The sequence below is a fragment of the Heloderma suspectum genome, chromosome 14 (assembly GCF_057233095.1).
Source record: "Heloderma suspectum isolate Gila_16-S chromosome 14, 16-S_ref, whole genome shotgun sequence".
Taxonomy (NCBI): Eukaryota; Metazoa; Chordata; class Lepidosauria; order Squamata; family Helodermatidae; genus Heloderma; species Heloderma suspectum.
In genome coordinates, this window is record NC_139471.1 from 20,249,723 (window position 1) to 20,275,166 (window position 25,444).

Sequence of the window (25,444 nt, forward strand, 5' to 3'; positions counted from 1 at the left end):
TGCTCCTTTCCCCTGGCTCCACCCCCTTTCCCCCTACCACCAGGTCTTTGGTGGCTTCCTGGTTGAAATGCCTCTCATAAGGCTGAGTTACTGGCTGTAAGAGCTTTAATATGGGGAAATTGTTTGCTATTTTGGGTATTCCCCCACCCACCCCTTTGCCTTTGGCCTTCCTACCACTGGAACATGGCCCCTGAGAGCTTCTTTGACACTGAATTCAGCCCTCAGGTTAAGAACATAAGAAGAGCCCTGCTAGATCAGACGACGGGTCCATCTACTCCAGCATTCTGTTCACACAGTGGCCAACCAGCTGCCCACAGGAAACCACAAGCAAGACAAGAATGCAACAGCACCCTCCCGCCCATGTTCCCCAGGAGCTGGTATGCATAGGCTTACTGCCTCTGATACTGGACGTAGCACATAGTCATCAGGACTAATAGCCACTGAAAGCCTTCTCCTCCAAGAATTTGTCTACCCCCCTTTTAAAGCCATCCAAATTGGTGGCCATTTCTCTGTCTTGTGGTAGCGAGTTCCATAGATTAACTCTGCACCGTGTGAAGAAGGACTTCTTTTTATCCAACCTGAATCTCCCACCAGCCAGCTTCATGGGATGACCCCTTTGGGTTTTAGTATTTTGAGAGAGGGAGAAAAATCCACTATCCCTATGCACATTCTCCACACCAGGCATAATTTTGTACACCTCTTCATGTCTCCCCTTACGCTCCTTTTTCCCAAGCTAAACCATCCCAGCTGTTGTAACCTCTTCTCATGGGGGAGATGCTCCAGCCCCTTGATCATTTTAGTTGCCCCTTTCTGCACTTTTTCCAGCTCTACAACATCTTCTTTTAGGTGTGGTGACCAGAACTGTACACAGTATTCCAGATGTGGTCGCACCATAGATTTGTATAGGGGCTGAGTTACGGGAAAGATGCACAGACGCACCTTCGCCCTATGCAGCTTATCTGAGCAATTTTATTGGGAAGACCCCAACAGAACCAGAGGCTGACAACCCACATGAAGCTGGAAGACTAAAAAAAGTACACTGACGTGTGTGCATGATATATTATGCAGTATAACAACACAAAGCACTCAAGGGCAAACCTAGGATAAACCCTGCATTAAGTTTAATGCCTGACATTATGCAGGGAATTTTAAGACCGCAATCTCCATGCAGCTTGGAGCAGCAGAAGTCTTTGTGTCCGCCGCCAAAGGGCCGGCGATGATGATGGGCTCACTAGAAGATCAGTGCCCTGTACGAGGCTGGAAGGATGTGTGGGGTTGGCCCAAGGCAAAACTCATAGTTAAGCGAAGGGCTTCAAGCCGGCATGGGGATGGGTAGGGGGAAGACGGCCCCTCTTTCTCTTTGCCTTGTGCCCAACAGCACAGATAAGAAGGGGATGGTAGCTCCAAGCTTCCTAAGAATAAAACATCTGCGTTTCTCAAGTTTTGACTTGTTTCAAATGAACGGGTGTATTAAATAGCACCTTTTGATGCTCTAACAATAACAGTAATAACACATCGTGATTGTTAGGAACAATCCTGCGAACTGGACGAGAAGGCATGGATGAACAAGTATCACAAAGGGCGTAACTGGGGGGCTCTCATGTTTTTTTCAGTGCCAAAGCTCACCCAAGTAACATGTGAAGGAATAGGACAGTGCCTCTGAGCATCTGCAGAATGCCTCAAAGGGTATGATTTCCCAGCCACTATTTGAGAACTTTTTGGATATGTAGCATTGGAGAATCTTTGCTCTACTGGCAGTGAAGCTGTGTGAAGGGCTGTCAGGATTGGACCCAATAAAAGCCCCTCTGCCTTTAGGGGTTAGGTGGGTGCTAACTGGGAACCGGGCCTTTTTGGTGGTGTCTCCGTGTTGCCAGAAATATGGATTTGGCGCCTAATCTGCTCTCTTTTTTAAGTTACAGGTTGAACAAGAACAAGAAATATTTCATTTTCCTGAGCTTTAAGTAATTGACCATGTGATTACCGCTATGAATTCTTTGTGCGTCTCTGGACTGATCTTTAGATGGTTTGGTTTGTATTTTACGGGAAGGGTTTCATTCTGCTTTTCTAAGCAGACTTGCTTGGTATTTTGGAACAACGTACACAACTTTTAAGCAAGCAATCAAACAAGCAGAATGATGGGACAGAGCATGTTGTAGCCCAGTGCCCCCCAACCTGGTGCCCTCTGGATGTGTTGGACTACAACTCCCAGCATCCTCCAGGGGTGCTACACATCTGGAGGGCACCAGTTTGGGAAGGCTTCTGCAGGCAGTTATGGCAATTTGGGGACCTTATAGGTGTGATGGTCAACCTCAAGGTTATTTACTCTGTTTATTGTAACTTACTACCTAGTAGATGTCTTTGAGATGATGCAGAGACAGGGGTTTTGTTTTGCAAGCCTGTACGCTACATTTCTAGGACTTGGGATGAACTTGCCTCTCTTTCTTGATGAGTGAAGGCTGGCTGAGGGTAGGGGAAATCACTCTGCACATGCTCAGAGTCTCCCTGCTCTTCATCTCTGTGGCAAGAGCTGAGACCTGGCATGTGGCATCTGGAACCCTGCCTTCAAATTAAGCCCCAGGGTGGGAGAAAGGCACTCTGCACATGCTGTGAGCCCCTCTGTTATTATATCACCTGTCTCAGGCAGGCTTGAGCATCTTTATGCATTTGAAGCTTCCACCATTTTCTTCTTCTTCTTCTAAAGATGCAAATTCTTTAATGTACAACCTACGCTGGATTGTTCCATTTTAATATGCATCTCTTGCGCTTCTGATCTTCAGATCCACTTTTATTATGCATGGCACAAAATAGCACAGCAAGCCAGGATGGAAATGCTCCCCCCACCTCCGAAGCCTTTGTGCTGAAAACAAGTTTAGGGAGCTGAGCTCTCTCATTCACACAAGGAGAATAAGGGTCAATCTGACCCAGCATCCTGCCTCCAACAGTGGGCAGCCAAATGCTTCCAGGAAGACCACAGGAGGGCATGGTGTCATTAGGACCGCCTTGGCGGTGCTTCTGCCCTGAAAGGTGGCCTAGAAAGGTTTGAAATTAATGAATGAATGACCCTCACTGTCACTCCTCAACAACTGGTATTCACAGGTAGACTGCTACTGATTCTGGAGGTCCGATTGAGCCAGGCTTCACCAACCTGAGATGTGGTTCAACACATCAGGAGAGCACTACATTGGGGAAGGGTGTATTGAGTTATCATGGCCAAAAGACCCTGGTAGACCTCCTTCTCCATGAATTTGTCTGCTTCTGCCCACCCTTTAAAGCCATCTAAGCAAGCAGTGGCATTTACAGTATCTTGTGGCAGTGAGTTCCAGAGATTAATGTCAGCAATTAGAGATTAATGTCAGCATAATTTCTGCAATTAATGTCAGCATAATGTAATGTCCGCATAATTTTTAGAGATTAATGTCAGCAATTAGAGATTAATGACAGCATAATTTCTGCAATTAATGTCAGCATAATTTTTGCATTTTTTTCATCCAGAGATTAATGTCAGCATCATTTTTGCAATTAATGTCAGCAATTAAAGTCAGCAATTAATGTCAGCTATCATGGCCAATAAACCGCAGTAGACCTCCTTCTCCATGAATCTGTCTGCTTCCGCCCACCCTTTAAAGCCATCTAAGCAAGCAGTGGCGTTTACAGTATCTTGTGGCAGTGAGTTCCAGAGATTAATGTCAGCAATTAGGTTGCCCCAAGTGGCTGCACCGCAACACTGGAAAGGTATCTCCCCATGCCCCCCAAAGTCTACTGCAACACAGGGGCAGGGGAAATACACTGGGGCACAAAAGTGTGCATCTTTCGGCACTGTTCACGCCAGGAGAGGGCAGCCGTTTCGGCTCGTGGGATCTACCTTGTGGATCTAACCCCAACTGGAGCCAGGTGTAAAAGATAATTAAGGAGTAAGGGTGCCTCTGCTCATCTGCTCAGCCCAGGAATTTGGTTTCGGGACCAAGACTGGAGCTCACGCACACAAATCCTTTCACGCACAAATCTAATCCTGTTTCCCACCGAGTGATTTTTAGCAGCCCGATTTAGGAGGGAAGAGAGCCTTCTGTTTTCACTGTCGTGAAAGATTTGAGAATTGGGAATCCTTGCTGATCGACTGCAAATCAGTCAGAGATCTGCCAGTAGATCCCAGTCTACCTTCTGCCTGCCCCTGTTTTACACAACATCCAAGGCCACCCTCCGGCGTCCTCTGTGACATGGAAGGGACCTAGGGTGGTTACAGCAGGGTGGGAGCTATGAACACCGCAACCTTAATGACTGCATAGATATAGGCTTCCCCAAGCTGGTGGTCCCCAGATGTCTGGGGCTACAGCTCTAATCAGCCTCAGAGTTATCCTGCCACTGAAGGTGGAGGCTCTATTTTAGCTAGCGTGGCTTAGCTAGCCATGGATAGGCCTCTCTCCCTCTCTGTTTACTTGCCCCATCCCCTTTCAGAATGACTGATAAGCAGGGATAGGGGTGGGGTTCACCACCTTGAGGCCAGCCCAAGACATTTTGCTGCCTGAGGTAAAGAACAAGATGGCATCCACTCCCTTTCCATGTACAAAAGCCGACTGGACTGGCAGTTGAATCTTTCTTCAGCACTAGCAATGGGACCACATCCTGCACCACACCTGAAGGCAGCCAGCTAACTTAGGGGGCTCAGGGCAGGCCCAGTGGCCCACAGATCTCTCCTCCAGCGCCTTGCTGCCACCTCCCAGCATCTGCCGCCTGAGCTGACTGCCTCACGCTGCCTAATGGTAGGGCCGGCCCTGCACCATCTCATCCTAGGGCAGGTGACACGTAAGCCAATTCTGTGTTGCGTGAAGAAGCCCCCACGTCCCTCGGCCTTGAATCTTTTGCCAGGTGAGTGCGTTAGGTCACACACATATCCCCTGTCTAGGGCCGACCCTACCATTAGGCAGACTGGGGCAGCCACTTCCGGCAGCTGATTTGTGGTGTCACGAAAAGGCATCAAACAGTGAAAGGGCCTGAATGGATGATTGTTGCATTGCGCTGCTGGGGATGGGGCGGAGCGTAACGTTTTCTGCCTCGGTTGCCCAAAAAGCCTTGGACGGCCTTGAGTACCAAGGCACCTTGACGGCTGGTGCCCACTGGGTATGGTGGAAGCCAGTCGATCGTGCGTGCCCGTCAGAAGATCATGCGTGCCACTTCTTCACACATCCTACAGTTAACTATGGAATTCACTACCGCAGGATATAGTGATGGCCACCGGTTTGGATAGCTTTAAAACGGGGTTAGACAGATTCCTGGAGGAGAAGGCTGTCCAGGGCCACTAGTCCTGATGGCTAGATGCTCCCTCCAGTATCAGAGGCAGTGTGCCTGTGCGCACCAGTTTGGGGGGAACATGGGCGGGAGGGTGCTGTTGCACTCCTGTCCTGCTTGTGGGTTTCCCGTGGGCAGCTGGTCGGCCACCGCGTGAGCTGAATGCCGGACTAGATGGGCCCTTGGCCTGATCCAGCGTGGCTCTTCTCATGTCCTTGCATTGGAGCAAATGCACCTATTGGCGGGGGGGATCTCTCTGCCCCAAGTGGGCGGGAGTCGCTGCCCCTTTTGCCCCAAATATAGAGCCGCCTCTGGGTGGGGGCACCACTTCAGGAAGCCAAACGTCTTGGGCTGCCCCCCCCCATGTTCTGGTGGCATGGGAATGGGCGGCCTAGAGGGGGGGAGCGCTGGGGGTGCATGATGGATGCAGAGGCGGGGGGAGGCATCCTGAGCTGGGCTGGGGGATGATCGGGAAGGCAGCAGACAAAGCCCCCCGCCTTCCTCCTCCTCGGCTGCGTTGGCGCCCCCGTGCCATCTCTGCGCCCCCGCCGGCCACGCGGGTCGGGGGCTGGGCCGCCTCCCGGCTCCGCCTCCCCCCCCACGCACACGCCCCGCCCCCGCCCAGGGATGAGGTAATCCGGGAAGCCTCGGCGGCGAGTTGGAGCCCGGCAGCGGCGGGAGCAGCCGCAGCTCCGGCGCCGGCGCGCCCCAGGCGGAGCCATGACGGACCGGTGCAGCCTCTGGAGCGCCCTGTCGGCGGCCGCGTGCTGCTTCTACCGCGGCTCCTTCATGCAAGTGCAGGTGAGGGGGGGCTGCCTTCGGGGCGCAGACGGGCGCGCTTGGCGGGGGTGTCCCTCTCCCCAAACCCAGTCTGCGGGGATGTAGGAAAGAAGGGGACCCGCCACAGGCGCCCCCACACCCAGATCCGGGGTCTGCTTCAAGGGGTGCAGCCCGGGCGCCTTGGGGGGCTTCCCCCAGCAGGTGGGGGCACGCCAGTCTTTTGTGTGTACAGCGAGAGGGGCATCCGCCAGCACTGGCTGCCAGGATCTCCGCGATAACCCCCCCCCCCCCCCCGGCAAGCCATTCTGAGATTCAGGCTTCTGGGGTGCAGCTGGGGACCCGCCTCTAGCTCCAGGAGTTCTCCTTTTGGGGGGGACACCCAGGGGGTTCCCCGTTTCCCATTCATTCATTTCTAGGTGCAGGTGGTGGGCTGTGTATATACGGATGAATAACCACTCCCAGCAACTCTATTTGGGGAGGGGGATATGGGGACCCCTCTTTGTGGGCTTCAGGAGGGGAAACTTCTCAGGTCCAGAGAATTGGGGTCTCCCTTTACCTCGGGGCCATGTTTGCAGGGGCCCCCCATAAGTATGATTCTATGGGAAATGCTTTTACTGGGGCCAGAGGGACCGGTGTATTTGCTCCAACCTTCTGGAGCATCTCTGTGCATATTCGCCAGCTGACCCTTGTCTGCATGTGTCAACTTTGCCTCTGCGGTGCCCTGCGCTCTTCTCCCCTTCGTTCCGAGACAGCCTGTGTTGCAGGTGGGATTCTGCCTCGGTTCGGATCAGGGTAGCAGTGAGTCAGGACTTGAGAAGGGGTCCAGCCCCCTCTCTGCTCTCTGACTCCGGCGGCGTTGGGGGCAGAGGGGCACGGACTCCCACTCCCTTTCCCCAAGCCTCGCTGTGACATCCAGCTGCGGAGTGGGCTGGCTTGGCCCGCTGCTGAACTGAAGCTGGGCGGGGGGGGATGCACCTGCCGGAGAAAAGGGGAGGAGGGCTCTTGCCGCAAGGGGAGGAAAAGTAGGTCAGAATGAGCCCCCTTAAATCTATGTGCGCTGCAGAAGTTAGTGGAGGGGGGCATGCACACCTCCTTCATGCTCTCCATCCCAGTTCATTTACCAGGAGATTCCCACATTATTTGGTCCTTCTCCGGCCCCCCTCCTGGCGTTCACCCTCTGGACTACAGCGTCTGCCCTGGCACTTGCTGGAGCGCCTGTCTGCTCTTTAATCCCTCCTTGCAGCTGGCAGAGCAGTCCCTCTGCGGTGCCCAGCTGAGCACCCCTCCCCAAAAAAGGATCGCATGTGGGGCTGACAAGCTTTCAGAGGTAGAACAGGTATGACTGGTGTGTGTGTGTGTGTGTGTGTGTGTGAGAGAGAGAGTGAGTTCCACACCCATAGTTACTTTCCTTTGCAGATGCTGCCTGGGTGCAAGGACTTGCGGGGGGAGGGGGGGACCTTCGGAAATATCTCCCTTCCCTGCCCAGTTTTGGATGTATCCGGAGTGCTTTGCGACCTCAGAAGCCCCTGGGATGTGCAAAAGAAGAAAGAGGGTTTGGATCATGTAGCGGGGATGTAGAAAGTAGGCAGCCGAAGGCCTTGGACACATCCCTGGGGGAAGAGAGTCTATATACCTGTGTAAGATTCAGACATCTTTTTTAAAAAATGGGTTCCTGACCCCACCCTTCTGCACACACACCCCATCACCACCCCGGCCAGGAAAAACGGCATTTGGTTTTGTTCAGTTTTCCTCCTTGTAAAAAAACATCCTCCAAATGTCTTTTAGATGTTGCAGGTTCCCCGCCCCCGTCTAGAGGGGAAACATTGATTACTTGGGCATGATGTCATCTGTAACACAGGGATCCGAAGCAACAGCGTTCCTCTCGCTTATTGCCACCACACCAATCTACATCCTAGCGCCGCAGATGACGTACGTGTCATCCTTTCGCTGCCACACACCCTCCCCCCACCCCACACACCTCCCCGGCTTGCCCTGGTTTTGAACCAACACACCAACATCTCGTTGGTGTTGCACTTTCCTTTGTGCTTTCTGTGTTGGGCGGGGGGCTGCATCCCCTTTGTGAGGGGCATTACCGCTCATCATGCCTCTGTGGTTGGCTCTGCTACCATCCTCTCTGATCTCGTAAGCCCCAAAGTGGGGGTGTTTCTAATCAGGGCTTTCTGGATTAGCTGGACTGAACCCAATTAACAAAGAGTCTTGTGGGACCTTAAAGACTAACTAGTTTATTCTGGCACCAGCTTTCATGGACACACTCTCCGCTTCATCAGATGCTGGAAGCATTAACCTCAAATTGGCAGATCTGTGTACACATGCTGGGCGGGGAGAAGTAAACTGTTGTCAGAGGGGACTGAAATGCAGGAAGTACAGAGAGTGACAATTACCGTAACAATGGCCCCGCCGGCTGGAGCTGATGGGAGTTGTAGCCCAACACATCTGGTGATCAGCATGTGGGGAAGGATGGATGGCAGGACGGGGTAGGCATGTAGCTCTTTGGTCCTCACCTGTTCAAGTGCTTTCCCTTCTGAAGCTGGCTTTAAAATTTGCCCCTGTCATTCATGGAGGGGGGCCAGTCTATCAGTAGCCTGTTGGGGATGGTTGTTAAGTAGATCCTCCAAGTTCTGAGAAAGTCTATCTCTGAATAGCAGTTGTTGGCGTGGAGCCACCAATGAGCAGGGCAGGGGGGAAATTGCCTTCACACACTCCTGCTGGTGAATTTACCTGAAGCTTCTGGTTGGCTGTCCATCATGGGAGACAGCATGCTGGGCTGGATGGAGATTTGACTTTATTTTTTGTACAATCCAGCAGAGCTCTCCTTGTACTCTTAAAAGGAGCAGGAGATGAAAGCACTGGCTGAGTGCAGGGGAGATTCTGTGTAGAATTGGCTTGGGTTTATTTTATCGTGAAAGTTCGTTTGAGGTGGCCTTGTCCGAAGCAATGGGGCACACTAGGTCTCTCAGGCAACATCCTTCTGTTGAGATGGTTGCAGGGGCTTGCGAGCAGAGGTGAGGGTGCCTCAGGAATCGTAAATGTCTCAAGGAACGGCCCGTGTTCAGCGGGAGGGCCTGGCGGTGGTGTCCGATTCATGGGGGAGGAGGGATCTATCAAAGTGGCTATTAGCCACAATACCTAAGGGAGCCTCTAGGTAGGGAAGCAATATACCTTAGACCAGTGGAGGCACCTTGGACAGCTCCTTTAGAGCTGGTTCTGACTGAAACCTGGAGCGGATTTACCGCCCCACTGACATCGGAACCACCAGCCTCTGCTGGATTTGACTATCTGTTGTTGAGGGATGTTTGCCTTTGTGCCCCGCTTCTGGGCTTCCTGGCATCTGGCAGGTCACCGTGGGGATAATATCACACTGGACTAGACGGACCTTGAGTCTGACCCAGCAATGCTCTTCTTATGTTCCTAACATTTCCTCTCCCGTGAGTGTTGTGACATGTTTGTTAAAATAGAAAATGTGCAAACCCCCCCCCAACACCTGACATTCTGAGTCACCTCCTGCCTTCCCCCACTACTCCAAGGAGCTTGGAGTGGTGCCCCATCTCTCTCATCCTCTCAGCCACCGTTCTGGTGGTATGCAGAAAGGTAGCCACAGGGCCCAAGGCATTTGGGGCATGAGAGTGCAAATTACAGCCTGTCCCCAAACAATGTGGTTTTTTTTAAAAAAAATTAAATAATTGACCATTTGCTGCTCTTTAATGGTGTCCAAAATCTGATCCTGGGATGCTGCTTGCTTCGCTCTGCCCAACAGTAGGGCTGGCTCCAGATGATGTTTTGCCCAGTGACTACCCAGTATATTTTGTGGCTGAAGTGAACTCTGAATCTCCCAGTGTCCGACCACAACTGTTACACACGAGACTGTTTTTCCCTTGCGTCCTCATTTATATCTCTGTGAAGCATTTACCGCCCCTGTTTGCTTGTGGCGTAGGGGCTGCCTTGTTACGTAAAGATCTCCTGCCTCAGACAAGGTTTTGGCGTTGAACGGGACACTGCTGCAATCTGCCCAAGCAATGCAAGGGTTGACAAAGGTGTGGCATAGGTTAAGTAAGTGTGTGTGTGTGTGTGTGTGTGGAGTGTACTTTTCCTGGTGTCCCAGCCTTTTAGGGCTTCAAAGGGCTGCCCCACCCTCACCTCCTCCGACATTCACCTGTTCCTCAGCCAATGCGCCTTCCTGGCGTGCCCGGCCGGTTTTCCCAGCCCACCCCTCCCAAACCCGCACGCCGCTGTTGAACTCTGCATGAATGACCGGGGATCTTTCCAGCTGACAGCAGCACCTCTGCCTCTTCCCACCAATGGCAGCGCACCCGGCCCTTGAAGCAATTACATCATCGCCAGCCAATGGCAGCCCAGGGAAGGGATGCAGCATTCGGAGTGAGATAACGGAGGGAGGGAGGGGTGGGCATTCAGCCCCCGTGCCCACGCCCACACACCCATCTGCGTCAAGGTAGCTTGGGCTCGTGGGAGCGCACCGGCGCAAACACAGCCAGGTTTATCTCTTGCTGCATTTTTTAGAAGATATTTACCCATCGCTTTCCCCTTCACCACATCTACCTGGGTCCATTCTGCCCATCCACCCCCCCCCTTTTTTTTATACTGGACCACAAACAAGGTGCTCCAACTGCCTTGCTCCCAGGTTTCCCTGATCTCTACTACCTTCTTTCCCTCTGGGACTGTTTAGACGGCAGGATGCTCTGCCTTTTGCTTGGGGTTTCCACCGTCCCAAAGATGGCTTCTCATTGTCTCCCATGACCCTTCAGAATCCTGTCTGGACAAGAAGCAGGGCTGAGTGGCGATTCCTTACCACACAGAGAAAATAGCTAAAATGTTGGCAATGCTAGACAGCCACGGGTTAGTTTCAGCCCAGGTATAATTCCAGTTAAGGGCCTTCTGTCCAAGAGGCCTGTTTTATTGCATCAGTTTCATCTGTCTGCAAGCTTTTGAGCTTCACAGAGTTTTTCAACCAGCAGTGACGACCTTGGCTCATCAGACCATTAAAACACTCACACACACCTTTGCATGCACTTAAATCCTGATGGGTACTTTGGTTCTTTATAAGAGACCCCCTTGGCCCATTTTGTCATTTCTTACAAGTTATGGAAGCGCTGGTTCATAGGACTGTGCGTATCCCCCCTCCCCACACACACCTCTGTACGTGTTGTAGAATCTGAATTTCTGAAATTTCTTTTTAAATACAACTCACTAGTCCTCATGGCTGCAGAAATCAGCTTTGAACATGTATGCAAAATGAAGCTGAATGGTGGGCGATTTGGAATGAATAAAAGGAAATACTTCTTCACACAGCGCGCAGTTATAAATCATGGAATTGGCTACCGCAAGATGTAGTGATGGCTTCCAACTTGGGCGGCTTTAAAGGGGGATTAGGCAAATTTATGGAGAAGAAGGCTATCAAGGCAAGGAGCAAAATCCAATGAGATGGTTACACCGCCAGTGAGTCTCTTGCGCCCTGCCAATTCCCATCTGCAAGTAGCATCCACCAGTTGTGGAACAAAGATTTAGTGCTTCCAAGGGGAACTGGAAATGAGTGTGAACGCTAGTTTCTGGAACGGGGAGGTCCATGGAGCTCGCATAAGGGAGCTTTGCTGGCCTGACCTGATTGAAAAAAGAGTGTTTCCCTTCATTTTGGGGCTTCCTCTGGGAAGTGGTAATCTCTGTTGTGCAAGTGGTAGGTCCTGCTTAGGCGATGGAACCAGGTGGACTCACTGCTTGTGCAGCAAAATCTGGGGGGTGCAGGAGACTTGGCAGGGGCATAAGCACCCTGTTGGATTCTGCCCAAGGTCTTGTAGTCATGATGGCTATATATTCCCTCCAGGATCAGAGGCAGCGTGCTGGGGAACATGGCAGGAGGGTGCTCTTGCCCTCATGTCCTGCTTGTGGGCTTCCCAGAGGCACCTGTTTGGCCTTATCCCCCCCATCTTCTCCCTCCCCTTGCTGGCTCCTTTGTGTGGAATTTCAGACTGGAAGCTCTTCAGGGCAAGAGGCTCATTTTCTTCTTGTGCCTTTGTAACATGCTGTGCACATGAATCGGCTAGATAAATCACAATAAGATAAATAATTTAGGCACATTTGAGCCATTTTAGGTGCAAGATTCTGGTTGGGGTGTGTGTGTGTGTGTGTGTGTGTGTGTGTGTGTGAAAAATCAGTCAGCAAGCCGGGTAGGCTTGGCAGGCGTCAGAATCGGATATTAGGCAGCACCTTCACCATTCCCGCTGCAGGAAAAAGCCCAGTTCTTCTGGCTAGGGACTTCTTGAAGCCGCTTCTTCTGCCGGCACACAGTGTATTTCCAAGAGAGGAGACCCAAGGCAAAGGCACCCACTGCCCATGGGTGGGGGCGTGGTGATGGCAGGGATCCTGGGTGCAGCCCATAATCACCGGCACCCAAGGCTGGTGCGGGAGGTTAAAAGGAGCAAGCCTGGAGGGAATGTCTCTCGCTGTCTCAGTGAGGCAAGTGATCTGGAACGAGGGAGGGTGAAGCAGGGCTGGCCCTACCATCAGGCAAAGTGAGGCGGCTGCCTCAGGCAAGCAATGGTGGGGGAGGGCGCAAGGAAGGGCAGTGAGGTGTAGATAGGACAGGGCTGTGTGTGTCGCATAGACTGACCCGGGCCCCCCAAACTAGCCTGCTGCCCTTGGGTGCGTAGAGCAGGGGTGGGCAGAAGGTATAGATCTCCAGATGTTTTGGACTTCAGCTCCCAGCGTTCCTGACCATTGGCCATGTTGGCGGGGGCTTCTGGGAGTTGAAATCCCAAACGTCTGGAGATCTGCCTTCTGCCCACCCCTGCGGTAGAGGACACTGTCTTGTTCCCAGTGTCCATGTAAGATTTGGCAGCCGGTCTGGAAGCTTTCGGGAAGTCGGTGGGGAGGATGCCATCCCGTCCTCAGGCAGCAAAACGTTTTGGGCTGGCGCTGGAGTGAAGAGATTTTTGGGGTGGGGAGGGGGAGTTAGTTATATGCGCTCGTGTGCCGGGTGTATATGGGAAGGGGGGGTGAACATGTTCCCAGCTAGCGATGATGTAACGGCTTGGATGGAAAGTAGCTCTGAGATACCTTGTTGCTGATGTTCTCCGACTCCCTTCAGCTCCTCGCCCCTTTTGTTTCTTCTTGGCCTTTACGGCGCCAAGGTCACCCTTCCTCCTGCCTCATTACTCTCCACAGGAGGTCCCTTGGTGAGGTGGAGAGGGATGGAGGCACGAAAATAACCACCCCACGGGGTCACTGCGAGAGACGCAGCTGTGTCGATTGAGGGGGAGGAGGCGAATGTGGCAGGATCGTCCCCCAGTCCCATATGTTCCAGCGGCCTGTATTTAATCGGGAACAGTCCTGATTTTGTGGCGCCCACCCCTGCTGATCCGTTGCCCTCCTTGGGCCATTTGGGGGATGCCTCGCTGTGATTTGATTATTGCGAACGGCTACGGAACTGTCACCCTTGTTCAGGGTCCCTCTCCAGGATCTCTAGACGTCCCGCCTGGCTCGCACCTTGGGGTGCCTGCTGCCCACACCGCAGCACAGTGAAATATGCCTTAAAATTTCCTCCACCTCGATGGAGCCAAGTCCCCTTAACTCTGCTTCCAGGATGTGCCCCTTGCCTCTGCTGTGCCTCTGTGCATGCACATGAGCATTAAAGCAGCCGTGCAATGCACTGCCCGCCATTTCACACATTGCTGGTGCTGGTGTTGTATATTCTGAAATGTTTATAACCTAATATAGGATCATGCCTCCCGCCACCTTGACGCCACCCCAGAATATATTTAACCAAAAGCAAGGACACCCTCATTGCAGTTAGATCTAGTTTTGGACAGGCTGCTGGTCTAGAAGATCCTTCAGTCACACGTACCGGAGATAAGGCCCTGATTCTTGGGATATTAAAGTAGCTAAGAGAGTGCTGCTGTTTCCGTCTGTGAAACGTTGAAGGGGATACAGCCCCTTTCCCCCCGTGTCTCGGTTACTTTCTCCCCCCTTCTTATCTAGCCATCTCTGCCCATTCACATACATGCACACGCAACACGCAACAACTCCATCCTCTCCACAGAGATGGCCTGACACACAGGCCCGCAACATCTGGGCCCCAAGGAATTGTTTCCGCCCTCCAAAATTCCTCACGCCCACCAAGAAAAGTTGGCCTTGGAGGGATTCTATGTATTTATTTGTACTTGGAGCGTTTGCTCCAGGGGAGGTAGCCAGAGGAGAGGAGAGGGTTGCCATGGTGACAGCATCTGCTCTGGCCTAGGTGCCCCTTGGGAAGGCCAAAAAGCCAAAGAGCTGGACCTGTGGCTGCCATTCATTTTTGATAAGGGCCCGAGTGTGCGTTGGAGCAGGGGCGGTGGGGAGTTGTAAGAGCAGGGGAAGTGAGGAATGAGCCAGCAACTTAAAGCAGGCTTCACAGAGGCCTGAGATTTTCAGGCACTTTAGTGTTATGTGCACCCAGTTCTAATTTCCACAGTGTGCCCGCTGAAGCATCTCTTTGTCTGAGCTCTCCTATCGCCTAAAATTGGTGGGAGAGGCCCTGCTGTAGGGTCCCTGCCACCTGAAAGTTAGATCACAGAGCCTCCTCAGGCATGGCCCCCGACATTACTGAATCGTCTTCCTAAGAAGGTCTGCCTGAGAATTTTAGAAAGCCAGCACAAAGACATCCCTTTCTGGCAGGCATTTCAGGACGTCTTAGGAGAGAGACAGGTCAAGATTGATTGATTGATTGATTGATTGATTTTAAGACTGGCTTTTCGGGTTAGTTGCTATCTGAAATTATACTTGGGTTTTAGTAACTGCTCATAGTATATCTTACTTGGTGTGTTGTATTGGTTTTATTGAGTGTTTTAATATGTGATGTATTCTATTTTTGTAAGTCAACTAGGACACTTTGTGATACAGTAGTATAGAAAGTCAATTTAAAAACAAACAACCTTGTAAAGTAAGAGGTCCCATTTCAGCCTTGCATGCTCTGCTTCTTTTTAGGCCTAGAATCCTGATGCAAAGCAAAAGAATATATCTTCAAGATCTCTTAACGCTTTTGTTAATGTTTTTCCTGTGGTTCAGTGAGTCTGCATGCATGCTTAAGAGCATAAGAAATTCTTTCCTGGAACTGGATCAAGGTCCCATCCAGTTCAGCCTCCCTTATTAAAAAAAAAATCCTAGCCAACCATCAGGAACTAGGTGGCAACCTGGTCACCTCCTAATATAAAATGAGGGATAGGTAAGACATTTGTGCAGTTCGCATTTCCCGAACCACAACACGAGCCAGACCACAGTAAGACACTGGAATCTGTTTTCTGTAGTTTGCAATGCGGTTCCCCCCCCCCCGCCAATTGTAATAAGAAAGTGTACATTCGAAATGATGTATACATACGGCATATATTTTGTGGAAATGTGTACAAACCCCATTGTTGTTTTCCTGGGAAGAATTGCTTGTAGAAAAATGTGTACATCTGGAAAACACGTGTACAGAAATGCATCCTTTTGGGGGAAAATGCCTACAAAAATGTGTAAATGTCCAAAAAAACTGCACACAAAAATATGTAGAGATTTGCATGCTGACTAAAAATAAATGGATTTCACAATGCAATGTAGAAAAGGAAGCTGAACAAAGTGGGAAACTGAGAACCTGGCTGAAATTGAGTTTGACCGATTTTCCCATCCCTCCATAGAACAGAAGATGCTGCCTTAGATACCGACTGAGTCAGATCGTAGGTCTGTCATGCTCAGTTTTGCCTATTGTAGACTGCCTGGCAAAGGCTCTCCGGGGTTTCAGACAGGGTTTTGCCCCCAGCCCTACTTGGAGCTGCGGGGGATCAAACTCAGGACCTTCTGCTGACACTGAATAACAACCCTCCACTTTCCCTCTGCCATACTGGTCCAGAGCATCACCCCGCTGCTGCTTATATCCCCACCCCCCCTCACAAGAGTTGAGACATTACATCATTGTCTCTTCTCTCCCCTAGGGAGAGGGAATGGGTGTTGGGGAGGAGAGATGGAAAAGGTGGAGACTGTATGTTTAAGGCTCAGGTGCAGGGGTATTAAGAGCCGAGCTCATCTTCATGCAGAAGATTCCCCTTTTAAATTTGTCATTATTATTCATTACACCACCAGCCTTGACACTCAGCGGGGTTAACTCTTTGAGGGATTCGCGTCTGCCTGTCCGTGCAATCTGCCAAGAACATTTCGGGATGGGGTAGGTGAGCTGGGGGGCAAGGACCAACGATTTCCTACCAAGTGCATTGCTCTGCTTCTGATTTGCAGGCGGTGTCTTGTGGTTCCGTTCCAACACCTCCCCCCATCAAAAAAAACCCAAACCCTCTGCAGAATCACTAGCCCCTCTTAGCTTCTCTGTGCTGGAAAGCAGCTACCTGACTTAAAAATGTAGCTATTGCTAAATCCCTATAGGTAGCCAAGGATTTGGAGTGCAAAGAAGAACAAGGGAAAGTGTGACGGCTAGGCTAGATCCGACATGATTAGTACAGCTGTGATGCTTTAATCCTGTTGGGGCTATAGTGATTTGGGACAGGACCTATTGGCTCATGGGGGCAGAGGTTACAGAGCTTCTTCACCCAAGCAAGGACCCATTCAGACTCACGTGAACGAGGGCTGGTTTCCTTGAAATCAAGTATAGGGCCTTACTGGGACGGGTGGGGTGGTGGTGAGGATGTTCTGAACTGCTGGAGGGCTTGGCAGAGAGCCTACTGTTCAAACAACCTGGAGGGATCTTCAGCCCAACTGACTGCCAAGGGTTCTGATGCGAAGGAAAGAAAAAAACGCTGCCCATCCACATATTGGATCTTTCCAGCAGGAGGCGGTGTGGAGGGCAATTTGGGGGAGAGAACATTGGACTTGCCAAGGTCTTTCAGCCCTACTCTCGCACCTTTAAAATGGGAACAAACGGTTGTATCCGACACTGGCCACCCACCAGCGGAACAGAAACCGCTGGTGGAGCGGGCTTCCCTGCCCCCCTGCATTGAGGGAGTTACCTGGAACTCCCCGCTTGCAAAATCATTGCCCCCAACTCCCCCTTGAATAGGTTCTGGCTTTGTCTGAGCTTGCACCACCTCCCCAGCCTACCGAGATTCTCCCGACAGACTGAAATAACCTAGTGATGTCAGGCTCTGTCGGCGCGGTTGCCGTGATGGAGAGGCAGAAGGGAGACGTCGTCCCGAAGGATAACGTAACGCTCAGTGCAGGCGCTCCAGTCGGAAGACGAGAGGGGGCCCATGTGTGGGAGAGAGAAGAGGCAGCCCTGTTCAAGGCTTCCGCTTCTCCCAGGCGCACTCATGCACACCCGCCGAGGTGCATAGACCCAGAAGCTGATCTGTCAGCTGAGGCTTGTCTGCTGACAGGCCTCTCGCAGTAGAAACCGCTTCACAGCTCATGTTAGCTGACAGGTCTGTCTGTGCTTGGCTCGATGCCCAAGCCAGCGGTAACAGCAGCAGCCATGTGCAAGCTGCCAGGGCATTGCGCTCTTGGTGGCGCAGCAGGGCCGAGATGCCTGCCCGTAAGCCCGAGACCCCGTTACACCATTGGTTCACTTAGTATCCTTCCCTCGGTAGGCGCCGGCTTCCGATGGCCTCATGTGGGGATTCCTTGAAAAATGCGGCCCCTCCTCTGTCTTAGTAGGTGGCCTGGAATCACATCCAGTCGGTCGTTGCCACATTCTCAAATAAGAGCCAATGATGCAACCTCTTTTCCCACCATATTTTTTTAAAAAGTGAAAATAAATTATCTTCAGTGGTGCGGCGAGGTAATTTTAGACTTGGATTTAATGGGTGAAATCCAACATTCATTTATTTGATTTATTAGCCGTCCATCTGGCCGGCTACCCGGCCACTCTAGGTGGCGTACAATACTAATAACAAATTTACATAATCGGCTGAACAAAACAACATAACAAAATAACACTGCTGTAAAAAACCCTAACCCAGCCCAAATGCCCACCTGAACAGCCAGGTTTTTAAAGCCCGGCGGAAGCTCATCAAAGAGGGGGCATGGCAGAGGTCACTAGGAAGGGAATTCCTTAGAGTAGGTGCCACCACAGAAAAGGCCCTCTCCCTAGTCCTCACCAGCTTAGCTGTCCTGGCTGATGGGACAGACAGAAGGCCTACTGAGGCCAATCTCGTTGAGCGACTTAAGTCCTATTCGTCTCAATGGGTCTATTCTAAGTAGGACTTATGATGGATTTTACCCAATGGTCTTGTGGCAGGGCAGGGGGGCGGGTGTTAGATGGCCATGCGTATTGCTTCAGGTGTGAAGCACAAAACAGTTATCTTCCCCCCCTCCAAATACCTTCCATGCTTTAAAATTGCTTCTACATTCCTAATATGTTTGAACAACACATCTGCTTGCCAGTCCTGATTTAAAAAAAAAAAAAATTCTGAGCATGTGCGGTTTTGCATTTTAAACTTACTTAAATCATAGCACCGTCATGTTTAAATGTTTTAAAAAATTATATTGTTTTTTTATCATCTGTATTTTGTTGTCTGGAGTTTTATGCTTCTAATTGTTGTGAACTACCCAGAGAGCTTCAGCTATTGGGCGGGATTTTATTTTAAATAAAATACATTGGGATTTGCATCCTCACCTGCTGTCTGGCTGGTCATTTAGGGCCCCGCCTGGACTTTAGCCCCAAAGTCCAGCCGTAGCAGCAGCACTGATGATCTTGAAATCCTGAGCAATTGAATACTGCAGGAAAATTGCGGGGGGGGGACACACACACACCCCTGAGAGAACCTGTTTCTTCCCTCTACTGCCCACCTTAAATGGGCAAGTAGAGGGAAGATTTCTTCCGACCAGGAAGTCCTGCTGCCCTCAAGGAATTGTTCTGATGTCGAAGGGTGTGGAAAGAGAGTCAACAGCCCCCCCGGCCCTCCCCCACCCCCTAAAGCAAGATCAGGGGCTCTTGACTCTCACCTCTTTCATACCAGGATAACTACTGTACAGACAATAAGTTTGTTTCTCCCTTTTCCTTCCTCACCCCACGCAGGGCCAGCACGAGCACTTGGTATGTTTGGGCACCATGTCAAGGTCCTGGCCACCGCTGATACCTACTCTGAGCCCCACTTTATGTTATTATTTTCTTGTCCAGCATTCCAAGCAATGCCGGGCGGCTGGATCGAGCCACCCTTTAATTTTTCGGGGCCAGTTCAAAGCTCTGCTTTTGACTCCTGAAGCCTTGCGCAGCTTGGGACCCCAGTACCTTTCCCCATACAAACCTGCTCGGACCCGAGATCTTCTGCCCACAAGAGCTGTTCAGAGGGTGGCAACAAGAGAACAGGCCTTTTCTATGGTAGCCCCCCGATTGCGGGATGCTCTCCTGAGGGAAGCTTGCCTGGCACCGTTTTTGTCATCTAAACTAACAGCCCCAGTATGGCAACACCGTGTCGCTATATTCCAACTGACCTCACTGTACCTCTGCATGTTTCCTAACCCGTTTTTCCCCCCATTAGGAAAATGTTGCTTAAGATTGGCAAGCAGCAGCCTCCGTGGGAATTGTCAGCGCTTCGGGGCTCTTCCTTTCCTGGTGGCCAGAGCAACTAGGTGGCAGCGGTTGATTCAAAGCTCTCTCCCTCTCCCTCTCTGCAGTTCTCCAAGGAGAAGTACATCCTTGATTCGTCGCCCGAGAAGCTTCACAAGGAGCTGGAAGAGGAGCTTAAACTCAGCAGCACGGACCTCCGGAGCCACGCCTGGTACCATGGGCGCATCCCCCGTGAGGTGAGGGACAGCTGGGAGAACCCCTGGCCAGACAGCCTTTGGGTATTTGTTAGCAAGGAATTGGGACCAGCCCCTTGTCCTCAGCTGGAGGGATGGGCAGATATCCTGGGTCTCTCTCTGATCGTTGCATTGTGGCAGGGGGAGTGTCACAGAACTCCTCGTTCATCTTGGCTCCTCGGTCACACCCGTTTCTTGGATCTTCCGCCTCTCCCTCCCGCTTGCTTCGCTCATCATCTTGGACCATCCAGGAAGAGGAGGGGACCTGTCATCCTACTGACCTGGTTCATACAACACAACAAGCCAGGGTAGTTGAACCGTGGGTCGTTGTTGAACCGTGGGTTGTTGTATCATGTGAACCCAGCCATGCTAACAAACCATGGTTTGTTAACCATGAACAACACATGGTTCACGTCCCAACAATGAAGCATGGGTTCCCTTTGTGGGTTCCTTCAACCCATACTCTTGCTTCTCATGTTGTGTGAACCCAGCCGTTGCCTACACAGCACTACCCCTGTGCTTCTGTTATCTGATCAGCCTGCCACCCTCATCTTCCTCCTTTCCCTGTCACAGACCCCCATACTTCGTTTGGGGATATCAGCAAAGTGGGTGCGCCCTGTCCCTCCCCAGCCTTATTCTCAGGTGCTTCCAGATAGAGAGCTCTTAGCACTAATGACCAGAAAGCATTGTGCTATCTTTTCTTCCTTAATGGACTCCCCCCACCCCCCATAAAATTCTATAAATGAGGCAGTGCGATTGCACAATAAAAGCTTTGTCCCTAGACTGCTAGAAGTTGGGGGCAATTAGACAGATATTATCTGCTAGTGCCACGTACTATGATATAATTCCGTTTAATTTCTAAAAGAAATTAAAAGAAAAGCAACATATGAACTTATCCGTACACCATGTTCATCTTCTGAGGCCCTCTTCCAAGTGCCTCCTCTGAGGGAGGTTTGGAGGGTAGCAACAAGGGAGAGGGGCCTTCTCGGTGGTGGCCCCATGATTGTGGAACGCTCTGCCCAATGAAGACTGCCTGGCGACAACATTTGTCATCTTTTCAGCACCAGGTTAAGACTTGCCTCTACTCCCAGGCATTTGACCGCATATGATAAGGTTTTTAATGGGTCCTGGGATTTTATTGTTGACTGCTTAAAATTGTTTTATATTTTTCTATGTAAATGGTTTTATGTTATTACATTGTATTTTAGGGTTTTAATCTTTGTAGACTGCCCAGAGAGCTTTGGATACTGGGCGGTATAGAAATGTAATAAAGGAAAGAAGGAAGGGAAGGGAAGAGAAAGGAAGGAAGGAAAGGAAAGGTGTCTTTAAACCAGCCGAAATGTTCTTATCCCTAATCTCAGATGTGTAGTCTAATTTTAGTTAGTGGCAAGAGGGTAGTATTATACTCTGCATGTGCTCAGAGGCACCATCTAGATTCTTCCCATCTGTGCCCTGGCATTCAGAACCGTATTAGCTGCTGTCTTTCTAAGACTAAACGGAAAAGTCATTCCCTGAGCAAACAAGGCAGGCCTCAGGTTCTTCCAAAGTACTGGAAAGCTACTTGCAAAGTACTTGCAAAGCAGTACTAAAAAAGCACCTCTTTTTCTGTGTGGCTTTTCAGGTGTCTGAGAGTCTGGTACAGAGAAACGGGGACTTTTTGATTCGCGACTCGCTCACCAGCCTGGGGGATTACGTGCTGACTTGCCGCTGGCGGAACGAGCCCCTCCACTTCAAAATCAACAAGGTGATGGTGAAGTCCAGCGAAGGCCACACCCACATCCAGTACCTCTTCGAGCAGGAGAGTTTCGACAATGTCCCGGCCCTGGTGCGCTTCTACGTGGGCAACCGCAAGCCCGTCTCGGAGCAGAGCGGCGCCATCTTCTACTGCCCCATCAACCGCACCTTCCCGCTGCGCTACCTGGAGGCCAGCTACGGACTTGCCAATGGGAAGCACAGCAGCTCCCACACCCACTCTGGCCAGAAAGGGGGGCACATCAAACGCCGGAGCATCACCATGACTGACGGATTGACGGCGGACAAGATCACGAGGGGCGATGGGTGCCCAACCAGGTGGCCATATGCACCAGGGGTGGGCGGACTTGAGACCGGGGGGCCGGGGGACCTATTTCAACCCAAGGGCTAAATTCAGTTTTGTTTGCTTGTTTCATTATTTATTTATTTCTATACTGCCCAATAGCCGAAGCTCTCTGGGCAGTTCGCAAGCTCTCTGGGAAGTTTTGGAGAAGCTCTCAGGGGCCGCACGCCAGTGACAGCCTAAGGAAAAAGGGGCCAAAACTCAAAAATGCCACCATACTGTATCTTAAAGCTGCTACTGCCAGTACCTAAGCCTTGGGAGAGGCATTCCAACCTTTTAGAAAGTTGCGGGGAAACTGCCCCAAGGCCAGGAGACTGCCAAATAATCCGTGGACAGACAAAAGGAAGGGCTTCTTCAGGCAGCACACAGCCAAACCGTGGCATTCACTACCGTGAGGTGTGGTGACAAGTCGCAGACTTCAACGGTTTAAAAGGGGGATTAGACAGATTTATGGAGGATGAGGCGATCGTGGGCTACTGGTCATGATGGCCATATCCTCCCTCAAGGGTTGGTGGGATCAGATCAGAGCCCTGGAATAGCAGTTGCTGGGGAACCGGCGTGGAAGTTGCTGCTGCACTCCTGTCCTGCTTGTGAGCTTCCCGTTGGGGCAGCGGGGTGGCCATCGTGGAAACAGAATGTTGCTCACAACCCTTTGGCGGTTTTGCTGCAACAGACCAACTCAGATGCACAAACCTATTTCACAGGTCTGACCCCTTTGCGGGGCCCTGTCTTTCTGGAGGGATTTTATGCCTGACGGCGGTCTTCTTCCCTCCCCAGCGTCTCCTTGCCGCATCACCGGGACATCATCCGGAACTGCGCGGTCAGTGTGGATCAAATCCAGGATCTTCACTCCCCGATGTCTCCCATCTCTGAGAGCCCTGCAACCCCAGCCTATAGCACGGGTAGGAATGGCTCAGCAACAGCCCACAAATGGCAAATTCCAGGGTTGTTGTCATGATGTCCGAACCTGGAAATCTGGGTTGTTTAGGGGTAAAACAACCCAGAGTTGACCCAACAACAACCCATGGGCGATTGTTGGGTTAACTCTGGGTTCTTTAACCTCTAAACAGCCCAAGGTTCCGGGTTCGGATGTCACTATAACAACCCAGGAATGGGGCGTTCCTGGGTTGTTGATTGAAAGCAGAAGCAACGAGGATGTGGGAGGCAGCACGCTCTTTCCCTCACCGCAGCCTTGACAACCCATGGTTTAAACAGCCCATGAGTTGTCGTTACGTGCAAATCGGTCCACAGAGTCAAGCTGCTGCGTCATACATTTTTTAAGTATTTTAAATTCTCGGCAGTTTAATAGCATTTCTGCATGTGCTAGCTGCTTTGTGCATATATTTATTGTTTTAATCTTTGTAAACTGCCTTGAAATCTCTTGGTTAGAAGAAGGTAAATAAATAATGTTTTAATTAAATACACAAATAAATAAAAAAATAAGTTGGGCAGGAGAGGTATTCAGGAAAGGGAAAAGGGAAACCGCGGTGCCACATGAGTGCTGCTCCCTGCGTTGTTAGCTTAGGTCAGCCTTCCCCAACCTGGTGCTCTCCAGACGTGTTGGAATACAGGTGCCATCAACCTCCAGGCCATTCCATGCAGCGTTCCTAAACTCTCCAAAGAAGACCCACACGGAGCAAAAGGAGCAGTTGCATGCACTTACACCTCATCGTAGGCATAAGTCCTGCTAAGAGAATGTGGGTCCCCTGTGTGGAAAGTTTCCCAGTTGTCACCGACTGGCAGCACGTGCACATGGAGGACACGGCACACAGTCGTGTAGCGTGTTGCTCGCCTCGCTGCCCGTGCGTGCAGCATGTCCAGTGCGATGCTAACAAGGCGTCTCTGCTTCTCTCTTGCAGTCACTCGGCTAAAACCACAGGCGGGTCAGGCCAGCAATGGCGTCAGCCCGGCATCTCCAGTCATAAGGCGATCCAGCGAGCCACAACTGTGCCAAGGGAACGGGAGCAAAGCCGATCAGCCGGACAGCAGCCACTCCACCCCTTCCCACGGATACTCCACCGCCTCTCCTTCTCCCTCGGTCAGCAGCTACAGCGACCCGGACACGGGACATTACTGTCAGCTCCATCCCCCCTCCCCAGTCCGGTGGGACAGGCCAACTCCAGATGGCAAACAGACACCGGCCAAGAGCTACGTGGAGAGGCTAAAGGGGGACGAGAGCCAGAGGGGGCTTTCTCTGAACGGCTCTGAAGCGGAGGCAGGACCCAGGAAGAGGCCGGATGCGGACACGGCAGGCTTTGTCCCCGTCGTGGAAAGGGCCTCCTCCTTCAACCCTGCCGTGTTCCACTCGCTGCTGATCCCTCTGGAAAACAAGCCGCTGGAAATGGCGGTCCTCAAGAAAGTCAAGGAGCTCCTGGCCGAAGTGGATGCCAAGACCCTTGCCCGACACATCACCCAAGTGGATTGCCTGGTACGGGGGGTGTGGGGAGCTGGAGGTTGGTTGAGGCCAGGGGAAGGCAACCTGGTGCCCTCCAGGCGCTTTGGACTGCAACAACCATCGGCCCCAGCCAGGATGGCCAATGGTCAGGGATTATGGGAGTTGTCACCAAAACATCTGGAGGGCTGCAAGTTGCCTGCTGTTGTTTCAGGCTGCTGACCTCTCCAAAGGTCTGACCGAATGCAGGGCCAGCGCATCCTGGCCAACTGCTTTTGGATGCCAGGAATTATATTTGGACGGCCCACTCCGCTGCCGCACAGGGCAGGAGGGGTGTGCAGCCCAGGGCAGATCTGCATGTTCACAAAAAGCATGTGCTGCAGGTCAGTGGGGCAATGAATCCGCCCCGGGGTTTCAGTCAGAACCACTCAGAACTCCAAAGGAGCTATCCAAGGTGCGGGATCTCGGGGATAGCGTCCAGCACTTTGGAGAGCTCCTTTAGAGCTCTGACTGGTTCTGAATAAAACCCGGAGTGGATTCACTGCCCCGCTGGCATCGGAGCCACCAGCCTCCACTGGGTTCAGCCCCTCCTGCAGTGACACCCCTCCAGGGTGGCAGGAGGGGGAAGGACTAATGCAGCCTTCCTCAACTGGGTGCCCTCTAAATGTGTCGGACAGAAACTCCCAGCATCCCCCCGCCCATGTGTCTGGTAAAACCTGAGCTCTTTGGCAAGCAGTATACGTGATCTGCCACTGAGCTATTATCCTGCACCCCCCAAAAAGAAGAAAATATTCCATTTCTTTTCTTTATTCAGAACATTCATGGTTCTGAATAAAGGGCTGAATTAACTAGCAGCGTAGGAAGCGGCCTTATACCCAATTACCGAATTGGTGCATCTTGCTCAGTAGTATCTACAACAGCCTGCCCCAACCTGCCATGCTCCAGGTGTGTCGGACTACCCAGATGGATCATGGGAGTTGTAGTCCAACACATCTGGTTGGGGACAGACTGGTCGCAGTTCTCTGGGATCTCAGACGGGGTCTTTCCCAACAATACCTGGAGATACTGGAGATTGAACCTGGGGCCTTGGGCATGCCATGCGCCGCACAGGGCATCAGGGTTCGGGGCTCGTGAATTTCATTATGAGCAGCCACGCACGGGCACAC

General features: G+C 51.7%; 1 protein-coding gene across 1 annotated transcript in view; it reads left to right on the forward strand.

The window, feature by feature from the left end:
* Positions 1-25,444, forward strand: part of SH2D3C (SH2 domain containing 3C) — a 95,755-nt gene that overhangs the window by 59,216 nt on the left and 11,095 nt on the right. Inside the window, exons 4-7 of the mRNA XM_084821204.1 lie at positions 19,666-19,794; positions 21,413-21,861; positions 22,664-22,788; positions 23,746-24,314. Coding sequence (XP_084677330.1) covers positions 19,666-19,794; positions 21,413-21,861; positions 22,664-22,788; positions 23,746-24,314 — 1,272 coding nt within the window. The remainder of the gene's footprint in view (positions 1-19,665; positions 19,795-21,412; positions 21,862-22,663; positions 22,789-23,745; positions 24,315-25,444) is intronic.